This window comes from Symphalangus syndactylus, chromosome 13 (assembly GCF_028878055.3).
Source record: "Symphalangus syndactylus isolate Jambi chromosome 13, NHGRI_mSymSyn1-v2.1_pri, whole genome shotgun sequence".
Lineage (NCBI taxonomy): Eukaryota > Metazoa > Chordata > Mammalia > Primates > Hylobatidae > Symphalangus > Symphalangus syndactylus.
In genome coordinates, this window is record NC_072435.2 from 113,760,246 (window position 1) to 113,772,552 (window position 12,307).

A 12,307-nucleotide genomic window follows, 5' to 3' on the forward strand; every position below is an offset into this window, starting at 1 on the left:
CCTACTCAGAATTCACACTCTATTTCTGTGATTTAGGGATTTAATCTCTTGCTATTTCAGGTTCAGGAATCCAGGAGCTAAAAGAAGAACAAACCCAGTGACTCCTGTCTCTTGGAGTCTGGGCCCAAACTAAACTTGGCTACAGGGAGAGAAAGCCCTAATTAGTGCAGAACTTAAAAACCAAACAAACAAAAACAGAGCTGGGGATGGGGTATCTAGCTTCAACTGGTGTGGTACTTGCCGACCCTTCTTGGTGAAAAGGCCTATGAATCAGGATTTCTTTGTTTTCTCCTTTTTTTTTTTTTTTTTTGAGACAGTCTCATTCTGCCACCCAGGCTGGAGTGCAGTGGCGCGATCTCGGCTCACCGCAACCTCCGCCTCCTGGGTTCAAGTGATTCTCCTGCCTCAGCCTCCCGAGTAGCTGGGATTACAGGCATGCACCACCACGCCTGGCTAATTTTTGTATTTTTAGTAGAGATGGGGTTTCACCATTTTGGCCAGGCTGGTCTCGAACTCCTGACCTCAGGTGATCTGCCCACCTCGGCCTCCCAGAGTGCTGGGATTGCAGGCGTGAGTCGCCATGTCCAGCCTCTTCTTTTTTAAACTGATAAATAAAAATTGTATCTATTATGGCATATAACATGTTTTGATATATGTATACATTGTGGAATGGCTCAGTCAAGCTCATTACCATATATGCATTACCTCACATACTTATTTTTGTGTGGTGAGAACACTTAAAATCTACTCTTAGCAAATTTCAAGTATATCATATTCATATATATATATATATTTGGGTTTGTTTTTTTTTGAGACCCAGGCTGGGGTGCAGTGGCTGAATCACAGCTCACTGCAGCCTCAACCTCCCACCCAGGTTCAAGTGATCCTCCCGCCTCAGCCTCCTGTGTATCTGGGGCTACGGGGGCGTACCACCGCACTCAGCTAATTTTTTTTTTAACTTAAATTTTTAGTAGAGATGGGGGTCTGGCTATGTTGACCAAGATGGTTTTGATCTCCTGAGCTCAAGCGATCCTCCTGCAGGCATGAGCCATTGCACCTGGCCCTGGATCAGGGTTTTCTAATTAAACAATGGGATGTGTTTGGACAATCGAGCTGAATGGAAAGGTATGTATTATAAGCCTCTTCTAGGCAAAGCAGTTAGCCTCAACACAGAGATGAAAGCTATGACCCCAGCCAGCAGGAAGCTAGGTGATTTTTCCTGTATCAAACATGTACATTAGATATTCCACCGGCCTCAAAAGCTTTCCTTAGTTGCTCCATCTTATCATTCAGGGATTGGTCCTCATGTCACCTTCTCAGAGACCATCCTGGCCTCACTATCTAAAGTGACCATTCACTTTCCTTTTTTATTTTTTATTTTTTTTGAGACAGTGTCTTGCTCTGTCGCCCAGGCTGGAATGCAGTAGCGCCATCATGGCTCACTGCAACCTCGACCTCCCCAGGCTCAGATGATCCTCCCATCTCAGCCTCCCCAGTAGCTGGGACTACAGGCGCATTCTACCATGTACATGCCTATAGTTCTGTATTTTTTGTAGCGATGGGGTTTCGCCATGCTGCCTAGACTGGTCTCAAACTCCTGAGCTCAAGTGATCTACCCAAGTTGGCCTCCCAAACTGCTGGGCCACTGCGCCTGGCACCATTCACTTTCCTTTAACCATCTGATTTTCTTTATAACCATCACTTCAATTTTTTTTTTTTTTTTTTTTTGAGATGGAGTTTCACTCTTGTTGCCCAGGCTGGAGTGCAATGGCAAGATCTTGGTTCACTGCAACCTCCGCCTCTCCAGTTCAAGCGATTCTCTTGCCTCAGCCTCCTGAGTAGCTGGGATTACAGGCATGCACCACCAGGCCCGGTTAATTTTGTACTTTTAGTAGAGACGGGGTTTCATTATGTTGGTGAGTCTGGTCTCGAACTCCTGACCTCAAGTGATCTGCCCACCTCAGCCTCCCAAAGTGCTGGGATTACAGGCGTGAGCTACCCCGCACGTTTGGTTGATATTTTCTTGATTGCCTGTCATTTTTACGTATTTATTGTCTATCTCTTTCTCGACCCACCCAAACTTGCCGGTTAACTGCTATTGGGCTACACACTGTCTAATAGGGAAATCACATGTGGTTACCAACCACTTGAAATGTGGCAAGTCAGAATTCAGATGGGCTGTAAGTATAAAATACAGAACACATTTTGAACACTTAGCACAAAAAAAATCGAAAACATTACAATTTATTTGATTACATGTAGCAGTAATATTTTAGACATGTTGGATTGAAAGAGTTTTTAAATTGCCACCTAGTTCCTTTTTCTTTTTTTCAATGTGGCTACTTGAACATTTTAAATTACACACATGGCTCACATTAAACTTCTGTTGGTCAGGGCTGGCCTAGAGGGTGCCTGGCACGTAGCAGACACTCAACAAATATTTGTTGAATGAATAAGTGAAGTTTAACCATTGCTCTGAAGATTTCAACTGTTGCCCATTTTATTTCCTTTACAATGGGCTTTATTCCATTTGAAAATAAGTTAAAACTCTGGCCTTTTTTGTACAGTAACTTGGCAGCTCTCAACAACCCTGCCCACACCCTCAAAACGAAGTTGACAATCTTTAGGAAAACCCCAGAACTGGAAACAGATTTCTGTTAAAAAGGGAGGCTAGCTACAGATTGCTTTCAGATTGAACTGCAAGGAGGCAATGGAAATGAAACGGAAGCTATAAAAAGATTCACATAGGATCTACACAAACAGTAGGGGCCCTTTTAAAAAGAATTATTCGGGTAACACTCACTGAAAAGAAAGCCCTTATCTAGATGGGAAGGGGAGAGAGCTGCTTTTAACTCAATGCCTGACTTCAGCAAACAAAGAAATGTCATTTCCTAAATTAAAAAGTAACACCACCCCAGGGAATACCCAGATTTCAACCTCCCTACCCACAATAACAAGCCATCAGCAATCAGAATCCTCCAGACCAGGATGAAGCTTGAACTTGGCTGCAAGATTACAATGAAGTTCTGGAATAAATTCTGAGCCCTAGGCCTTGACCCTGTTCTGAAAATTTCTCCTAAGGAAATTACATTTAAACTCGGGTCCTTCAAGAGCTGGGACTCCCGGAATCAATTCTAAATCTATCCCAAGTTTCTATACAGGTGGGGTTCCGAGGGAAGGTCGTTGGAGGGGAGAGGGCCAAGGCATGCATGCGTCTTGGGTTTTTTTTCCCCTTGCATAAGAGACACACCTTTCCCACTGAGATTTTATGTTCATCTGGGCTGGCTTGAGGTATATTCAATATCCTCTGACTTCCACGCTGTCTTCTGATGGGGATGGCAGTTAACAAGAATAGATGCAAGGTCCCCACCCATCAGTGTATCCTAAATTTGCCTGATCATACATGTCACCAGGGATCAGCATCTCCAGTCCCGCCCCACCTCCACTGAATTAATCTCCAGTGGGAGAGGCTGGGAATAGATTGTTTCAATAGGGAACCCAGATCCCATTTTTATCGGGTCCCAACCACCCTCCGAGGCAGATACTAGAATTATCCCATTTTGCAGATCAAAACTGAGAGGTGGGTGGCGGTGGTTCAGTGGCTCGTCCACTGTCACGATCACACAGCTTGTGAGGGCAGAGGTGACTCCCATCCAGACATGCGAGTTCGTCCCCTGGCACCTGGGTACCCAGGGGCACCCACCCCCTTGGGGATCTCCGTTTTAGGGCTTGGTGCCCCCCGCGCCCCGAGTCCCACCCGGGGGCCCCCTCTATCCCCGTCGGGGGATCTCCTCCCGCAGAAGCCCGATCTTCCCGATCCTGTCGCCGGCAGGAGTCAGGGTGGCGGCCACTGACAACGAAAGTGAAACAAAGCTGGTCGCCGGGCGCGCACCCCCGCCGGCCCCGCGCGAACCTCCCAGGCCGGACGCCCCCGCCGCGTCCAGCCCCCGCCCCGCCCCGCCGAGCCCGCCCCGGGGTCGCCTCCCCCCTCCCCGGGGAGAACGGGGCCAGGGCCCCGCCGGGCAGGAACGGGCGCGCCCGGCCCCACTCACCTCCGGCCTCCATGGAGGACGCGCGCGGCCCCCGCGGCAGGCGGCGGGCGCCTCAGCCCCCCGGGCCGCAGGCCCTCATGCCGCCCCCGCGCCGCCCGCCCCGGCCCGGCCGCCGCCGCCGCCGCCCGGAGAGGCCATCAGCTGCTTCCCGTCACATGGCGGTGGGCGCGGGCGGAGACGCGCGGGGGCGGGGCGCAGGGGAAACGGAGGGGGGGTGCGGACGGGATAAAAACGGGGGGGGCAGTTGAGGGAAAAGATGGAAAATCGGGGGGGCGGTACGCTGACGGGATAAAAGCCGAGGGGTTGCTGATGGGAAGCGGGGGCGGGGAAGACGCGCGAACCAAATAAAAATGGGGCAGGGGTGGGGGGAGCTGAGCGGAAACTGGGTGGGGCGCGAAGGGGATAAAACCCAGGGGTTGTGCGGGGTCGTGAGGGGAACTAGCGCCGGATAGAAACGGGGAAAGGAGGGAGGTGGATAGGGCTGAGGGAAACCAGGGAAAGGGGAGCGATAGAAACCGGAGCAGGGGAAGCCGGCTCAGGGGAAAAGGGGGTGTTGGAGAGTGGGTAGAGCCGGGCCGAGGGAAAAACCAAGCGGGGGAAGCGGCGATCCGGGGAAAACGGAGAGAGTAGGACTGAGGGCGGTGGGGGGAAGGGGAACCAAAGGGGCTGAAGCGAAGTCGAGGGGAAGGGCAGGTGAAAATGGAGCTATGCAAAGCCCGATGAGGGGGGAACGAGTAAAAATAGGGGCGGGAGAAATAGGGTGGAGGGAACACTGGCCGAGAAGAAACCTGGGGGAGAGATGGGCTTAGGGGAAAATGGGGAGGGGGTGGAAGGAAGGTGTAATAACCGGGTGCTGGGGGTTGGGGAGGACGTAAGAATTGAGAGGTGCGGCGAGGGTCAAGGCTAGGGCAAAACGAGGGGGGCTATTCAATGGCTCCGGTAATGGGAGAGGGAAGTGAGGAGAAAATGGGGCGGTGGGGAGAGGAGGGCAGGGTGAAAACCGGAGTGGGGGTGGGAACGAGATAAAAAACGGGGCAGGAGCGATTCGGAAGAAGACTGTCCCCTTAACTACCTACTGCGACAGCCTCGCCTGTCCCCGTCCCCCTGAGAAACCTGCTCTCCCTGTCTACCTGTATAGCCTCAAGAAATGGCTCGCTTGGGTCAGACGCCCCCTTGCTAACATTCCAGGGCCAGGGCAGGAGTCATCATGGAGGCTTTTCATGCCTGAACGACCCCATTTCTTAGTTGTCCGGTCCCCAGTAGGGTCAATGGCTTGGGGATTTCTTACTGAGCTCAGCTCATTGTCCCCAAAATGCCTCCCCTTACCCCCAACTCGAGCGCTTCCCTTTCCTGCTTTGGGCCCAAGCTCTTCCCGCGGTTCTTGGGGTCAGCTTCATTCAAGTCACTCTCCCGCCTCTCGTTCCTTTCTCCCCGCCTTTCTTCACTTCCCTCCAAGTGCCCTCTCCATTTCCTGGTCACTGGTCCCAGAGCTCCGGATCGCAGTGGTTCCATTTTAAACTTCTTTGCTTTCTAAGGCAACCTATGTTTTCTACGGTAACTGAGGTTCCCGTGTTCTTTTTCACCATGGTCTCTCCGTTTTAATGTTTTGGGTTTTTTACCCAGGCCCCTGTTTTATGAGCCCTGGGTACGACCTTCCTGTGTCCCGTTTGGCCTCCTGGGTTACAATCCTGTTCACCCCGCTTAGCCGGTTTTTTTTTTAACCTGCCAGTTTCTCAGTCTCCCCTTTTTCCGCGGGCTGCCTGTCCCTTTCTCGCCGCCCATTTTAACTTTAGCATGCCCCGTTCTCACCCTTCATTTTCCACTGGGTATTTTTTATGTTTCCCAATTTTAAAAACGGCCCAGCGCACCCCTTTTTTCTGGGCCTCCACTTTTATCTCTGGCACCAGTGTTGGCCTCCTCCACCTCTGCTCCCATTTAATCGCTAATTTCCTGCCTCCTGAGGACCCCCGTTTTATTGTCCAGCCTCCCCCCTCCCGTTTTTCTCTTCTCTAATTTTCTGAGTCTCCGTTTTTTTGTCTCCCAAATACCTTCGATTCCTGGAATCTCACAGGCCTCATTTTTATGTACACGTCATGGAAAAGAATAAAAGGGCAAGGGCACAGGGCGCAATGGCTCATGCCTGTAATCCCAGCACTTTGGGAGGCCAAGGCGGGCAGATCACCTGAGGTCAGGAGTTTGAGACCAGCCTGGCCGATATGGCCAAACCCAACCTCTATTAAAAATACAAAAATTAGCTGGGCGTGGTGGCAGGCAACTGTAAACCCAGCTACTCGGGAGACTGAGGCAGGAGAATCACTTGAACCCAGGAGGCGGAGGTTACAGTGAGCTGAGATCTTGCCATTGCACTCCAGCCTGGGCAATAGAGCAAGACTCCGTCTCGAGAGAAAAAAAAAAAAAAGAAGCGGGGCTGAGGTGAGGAGAAGAATATTGTTATCAATTTTTAAAAAGCCAGTAAAAAAAATTTTTTTGGCAAGTTCGTTTTTCCAAGTCTTTCAATTTACTAATCAGGTCTCAATCAAGATCACAAAAGCACTTACTTAAAAATAGCTTTATTCCATTATCTTTTAAAAAATGCATATGATAACCTCAGAACTAATTTCTCCCAACCTCCCCCCACCACATCTTAAAATGTAAATAATGGAGAAGGAGCTGCTTATTTTTCTTTGCAGCAGTTCCTGGCCAGTCCCAACGTGAGAAATATCAGGTGGCACTTACTGCGTCATAGTACATTTTACCTAGTAAGGATGATTTTCTAAGTCTCAGTGCATGGGTTATTGCAATTTTCCATCTTGTGTTTTCCTGCGGCAATTATGGGGCTTGTATGTGCTTGTGAGAATTGGAGCTAATATCAAAGCCACAGAATTGTGGAGGCCCCCTTCCCAGGGTCCACCAGGTTTTGAGAAAAACAAGAAAAAAGTCAGTTGCAATGGACCTGAAGTGTTTATCTTCCTGGTCCTGATAAATAGATCTCATGGTCTCTAAGTTAACAATACATGCAGGGCTGGGCGTGGTGGCTCACGCTTGTAATCCCAGCACTTTGGGAGGCCGAGGCGGGGGGGATCACGAGATCAGGAGATCGAGACCACGGTGAAACCCTGTCTCTACTAAAAATACAAAAAATATTAGCCGGGCGTGGTGGTGGGCGCCTGTAGTCCCAGCTACTCGGAGAGGCTGAGGCAGGAGAATGGCGTGAACCCGGGAGGCGGAGCTTGCAGTGAGCCGAGATCGCACCACTGCACTCCAGCCTGAGAGATAAGATTTTTTTTAAAGCACAGTGTAACAACTTGGACTTTGCCACACAAACTGTAATCCACTGTCAACAAGCTTGTGGATCTGGGCATGGATCATCTTAAAGAAGCCCGAATTCTTCAAAATATCCTTAAAACTTGAAGACCTGGATTTTACCTGACCCAGGATATTAATGTGCACACAGGACTCAGATGTGTGATGGCAGTCACAGCTCAGCTGGTCAAAGATTTATAGTGTTTGGCACCAGGACCATGAAGCTCCCATTTGGTAGTGGAAAAACCCTCAAATATTTCCTATCAACAGATGTGTGTGCAAGAGAAGAGGAAGTTGTGGAAAATATCCCAGTGATCCTACTAAACATTCTCTGTGTTCCTAGCTAGGGTTTTTTTTCACCTCAACAGTTTTTGTGTTTTCTTTTAATCTTGTTGCCTCTGAGTAGTAGATTCTTCAATTCTGGAATTTGGTTGCCGAAGACTCGAAAGGAGAGACTCACTCAGTAATTCAGTGACTTTAGAAGCAAGCTGAGTATCTCATTCTAAAATGACCCTGATTTACACTGTTGAGAATGGTTAAGTACGTGGGGTACCTTGCAGCAAAAGACAAAAAGCAAAAAGCCAGTAGAACTGCAATTCACAGCTATTCCTGAGGGGTGCACATTGCAGCCCACTCTTGAGCTCCCCAATGTTCTGAGCAGAGGACAGGGCATACTTCTAGCGATTTGCTTAGTTTAATCCCTTCATCCAAGAAAACAGACCTTACCCAACCACACCTGCAGGGTTACTTCAGACAACCAGCTTCTCTAGTCCCAGTTCCTAGAATTGGAGAAAGGAAGTTCCCCTTTAAGCCCTAGGTCCTGCCCACTAGAGCAGATACGCAACATTAAAGAGTGCAAATTCAAGTCAGTTTTTCATATTTAGCACACATCCATTGCACCCTTATAAGGTCCTTGACTTTAAGAAATTTATATGAAATCAGAAAACTCAAATCTTGAAACTATACAAGGATCTACTGGAAGCATCAGCAGGCTAAACTCATCACATGGTATTTTCATTCCAAATTTAGTGTTATTGATCAGCGTACCCTCAGAATATCCTTAAGAAGCAGGAAGGAAACAAGTTTTCCTCTTCCCATTTCCAAGACTGAGAAACAGTCCAGATGAGCTGGTTTGCCCAAGCAATTCTTATCACCAGATACTCTGTTATTAAACGTGTCTCCTGCCTTCTTTGAAAGCAACAGGAGAAATGAAGCATAGGAAAGTCTGCAAGCTAATAGTGTATCACCTAGGAAGCTTGTGTATAAATATGAAGCTCTGCAAAATGTAGTTATAATGAAAGGCACTTCCTATTACCAGCTCCCTAACTCTTTTTAAAAGAATTCTATCTCCAGGGAAGTAAAACTGGTTAAGACAGTGCTCTGATATGCTTAGTTTAGTTCCTTCATCCAAGAAAACAGACCTTCCCCAACCACACCTGCAGGGTTACTTCAGACAACCAGCTTCTCATTTTAGAGTCCCAGTTCTTAGAATTGGAGAAAGGAAGTCCCCCTTTAAGCCCTAGGTCCTGCCCACTAGAGCAGATACGCAACATTAAAGAGTACAAATTCAAGTCAGATTTTCATACTTAGCAGGTGATCTTACAAAGATATTTTTCAATAAATGGATTATGTTTTTCAATGAATGGATCTTACAAAGATGTTTTTCAATAAATGGAAGGAAAGGTGTGTGCTTGGTTTTTTTGCTGAGACCCAAATGTTGCCAGTGCAAGCCCCCACTAGGGGTACAGGTGAAATCAAAGCTGAATGAAGAGCTCATCTTCAATGTAGCTTTCCAAGCTTTCAGAACGAGACAACAATAAGTGAGCGATTGCCTCATCTATTTTACAGGTGAGGAAATTGAGGCCAAGAGAGAGGTAAAGAGTCGTGCTCTAGCCCATGAAAGAAGGAAGCAACAGAGCCCAGATTCAACTTCAGGTGTTTCTAACTCCAAAGCCTGAACCAAACTGCCTTCCTCTGATTGACATTGGTACCTGGAACTTCACCTGTTCCAAGGAGCTGATATTTGAAACAAGGTGGCGTGGCTGAGGCAGGAGAATCGCTTGAACCCGGGAGGCAGAAGTTGTGGTGAGCCGAGATTGTGCCATTGCACTCCAGCCTGCGCAATAGAGGGAGACTCCGTCTCAAAAAAAAAAAAAAAAAGTGGCAAAAGGCACCAAGACCCAGTGCTTCCCTGACCTCTGCTCCCTCTAAATCAGCATCTATCACAGTAGATCAACCTGGATAAAGCCAGGATTCACAGCAGAAGTGGCACCTCAGACACCAAAGCAGCTTTCCTTCTCAAAGCTTTTAAACATCATTGGGAAAACTAGAGCAAATCAAACCAATGTTTTTCAATACATGGAAGGAAAGATGTGTGTGCTTGGTTTTGTTTTTTGCTGAGACCCAAATGTTGTTAGTGCAAGTCCCCGCCAGGGGTGCAGGTTGAGTCAAAGCTGAATGAAGAGCTCGTCTTCAATGTAGCTTTCCAAGCTTTTGGAGCAAGACAACCATGGACCATCCTCTTCTTCAGACTGGCCTGTCTTCTTCTTGAACAATGTCACTTTGCTCCTCACTGCTGTCATCTGCACAGGGGGGAAATAACCCAATGCTTTGTAGTCAGAGTGTGATTCTATTTCCACTATCAGTCGTCAACTCAGTGATTTCTAGTCCTTTCCTGGTGAGCCACAGAATGGGATCTCGTGGAGAAGAAGGTAGGGTGTGTTTTCCCCTTTTCACCTGTTTTCTACATTCAAAACCTCTAGGCGTGCTTGATACCAGCCACCCTTCATGTCCTCGGCTCACACCCCTCCCCTCACCTGAAACACCCTCTCTCCTTTCTGCTTATTCCAACTCAGCCGTCCTAACACCTTGCTTCACGTCCACCTCTTCCACAAAGCTTCCCCTAACCAGCGCACCTCTCCAGGCTCTTATCTTTCTCTGAGGTCCTGTAATTTTTGGTGCAGTGGCACGATCTCAGCTCACTGCAGCCTCGATTTCCCAGGCTCAGGTGATTCTCCCACCTTAGCCTCCCAAGTAGCTGGGGCTACAGGTACATGCCACCATACCCAGCTAATTTTTTGTATTCTTAGTAGAGACACGTTTTGCCATGTTCCCAAGGCTGGTCTCAAACTCCTGAGCTCCAGCGATCCGCCCACTTTGGCTTCCCAAAGTGCTGGGATTACAGGCATGAGCAACTGCACCTATAATTTTTAAATATGCTGTCTATCAGGCAATTAATCAAATATCTTCCTGCAACAGCTCCTCTACTGCTCTCTCAAAATGTTGGTTCAATCTTGCTCCTGTTTCCATTTCCCCTGTGGGTTTTAGTTTGTTCCCCTAAACTGGTCTTTTTTTTTTTTTTTTTTTTTGAGACAGAGTCTCACTCTGTCACCCAGGCTGAAGTGCAGTGGCACGATCTCGGCTCACTGCAGCCTCCGTCTCCCAGGTTCAAGTGATTCTCCTGCCTCGGCCTCCCAAGTAGCTGGGATTACAGGCACCTACCAGGCCCAGCTAATTTTTGTATTTTTAGTAGAGATGGGGGTCTCACCATGTTGGCCAGGCTGGTCTCAAACCCCTGACCTCAAATGATCCACCTGCCTCAGCCTCCCAAAATGCTGGGATTATAGGCATGAGCCACCGCACCTGGCCTGAACTGGTCTTGTAAAGCTTCCTGCATGCAGACACTACCAGTCACTCTTTTCTATTCTCCCACAATGCCCATATTGTGCCTACCCTAGACCAGGACCTTGATAAGTGTTTGTCAATTTGATTTTCATGCTGGTAGTTGACAGTAGTCTCAGGTTCTAGACTAAAGTTTAGCTATCTTCCCCAGCCTTTTAAAAAACCAAACTCACCCCTTAGAGATTTCCTGCTGGGAAGCTCACTGCAGCAGTTCAGAGGTTTGTGGGCTTTTTTTTTTTTTTTTTTGAGACAGATTTCCTACTGCTGCCCAGACTGGAGTGCAGTGGCGTGATCATAGCTCACTGCAGCCTGGACATCCTACACTCAAGCGATCCTCAGCCTCCCAAGTAGCTGGGATCACAGGTGCACGCCACCATGCCCAGCTAATTTTTCATTCTTTTTTTTTTTTTTTTTTTTTTTTTTTTGTAGAGACAGAGTCTCACCATGTTGCCCAGGCTAGTCTCGAACTTCTGGGCTCAAGTGATCTTCCCACCTTGGCCTCCCAAAGTGCTGGGATGACAGGCGTGAGCCAACGCGCCTTTTTTTGTTTGTTTTCTGTTTGTTTGTTAAAGGAAAAAGAGCTTACCTTGTAGATCCTGGAATCCATTTCCCATCTGTTCTATGTTCCCATTTACCAAGGCGGTCACTCTGTGAATGTGGTCCTGCTTAGGTATTTCTTTTGGCAACTCTTCTCTCTCATGTGCTCCCTCCTCTTCCTCTACTGCAGCATCTTCCTGCTCCTCCTCCTCTTCCTCTTCTGAATCCACCAAAACCATGACATCATCCATGTTTTGTCCCCTAATTTCCAAAGGGGAAAAATAATCAAGAAGATTTCTTATTTTTCCCAACTTCAGCCCTCACTGAATAGGAAACACTAGATTATTTGCAACCCCATTCGTAATATGGAAAATTCCTCATGCACGCAGCTTGGTGAAGTAATGAGATGATGGTATGGTAACCGCAGAGATGCTGCCAAATTGCTTCAGATGATGGTATCTCATGCTGGGTTTATTACTCCCCTGCTCCTTGGGCAGGTGACCATGTTGTCCCAGGCATCTACCATTTAATGTCCCCTTACAGCAGGTAGACAAATGTTTTTCCTTTTCTGAAATGCCCTCATTCTGCTCTACTTACCAAAATCTCTCCCTCTCCTCATTTTGGAAGACCCAGGTAAAGGTAAAGTCCTCTCCCTCCCACTAACGACCTGAACGAATTGCATTTAGGGTCCACCCTGTAGGTTATTTACCAGCAGCTCACTAGCGCTGCCTACC

At 48.1% G+C, this 12,307-nt stretch overlaps 2 protein-coding genes across 10 annotated transcripts in view; both read right to left on the reverse strand.

The window, feature by feature from the left end:
- Positions 1 to 5,396, reverse strand: part of WSB2 (WD repeat and SOCS box containing 2) — a 29,737-nt gene extending 24,341 nt beyond the window's left edge. Inside the window, exon 1 of one of the 2 annotated variants that reach the window (XM_055235591.2) lies at positions 5,379 to 5,396. Coding sequence is in view for 1 of the 2 variants with exons in the window: in XM_055235589.2 (XP_055091564.1) it covers positions 4,053 to 4,065 (13 nt within the window). In the remaining variant the exon portion in view is untranslated. Of the gene's footprint in view, positions 1 to 4,052; positions 4,201 to 5,378 lie in introns of those variants that run through there. The other variant, XM_055235589.2, reaches the window with a different exon arrangement.
- Positions 5,397 to 6,376: 980 nt separating this feature from the next.
- VSIG10 (V-set and immunoglobulin domain containing 10) overlaps positions 6,377 to 12,307 on the reverse strand; it is a 43,921-nt gene continuing 37,990 nt past the window's right edge. For 3 of the 8 annotated variants that reach the window (XM_063614560.1, XM_063614556.1, XM_063614561.1), the window contains exons 9-10: positions 11,623 to 11,834; positions 6,379 to 9,471 (exon numbers count right to left, since the gene is read on the reverse strand). In XM_063614560.1, coding sequence (XP_063470630.1) covers positions 9,287 to 9,471; positions 11,623 to 11,834 — 397 coding nt within the window. In that variant the 3' untranslated portion in view covers positions 6,379 to 9,286. The other 5 variants (XM_063614558.1, XM_055235586.2, XM_063614557.1 and 2 more) reach the window with 4 other exon arrangements.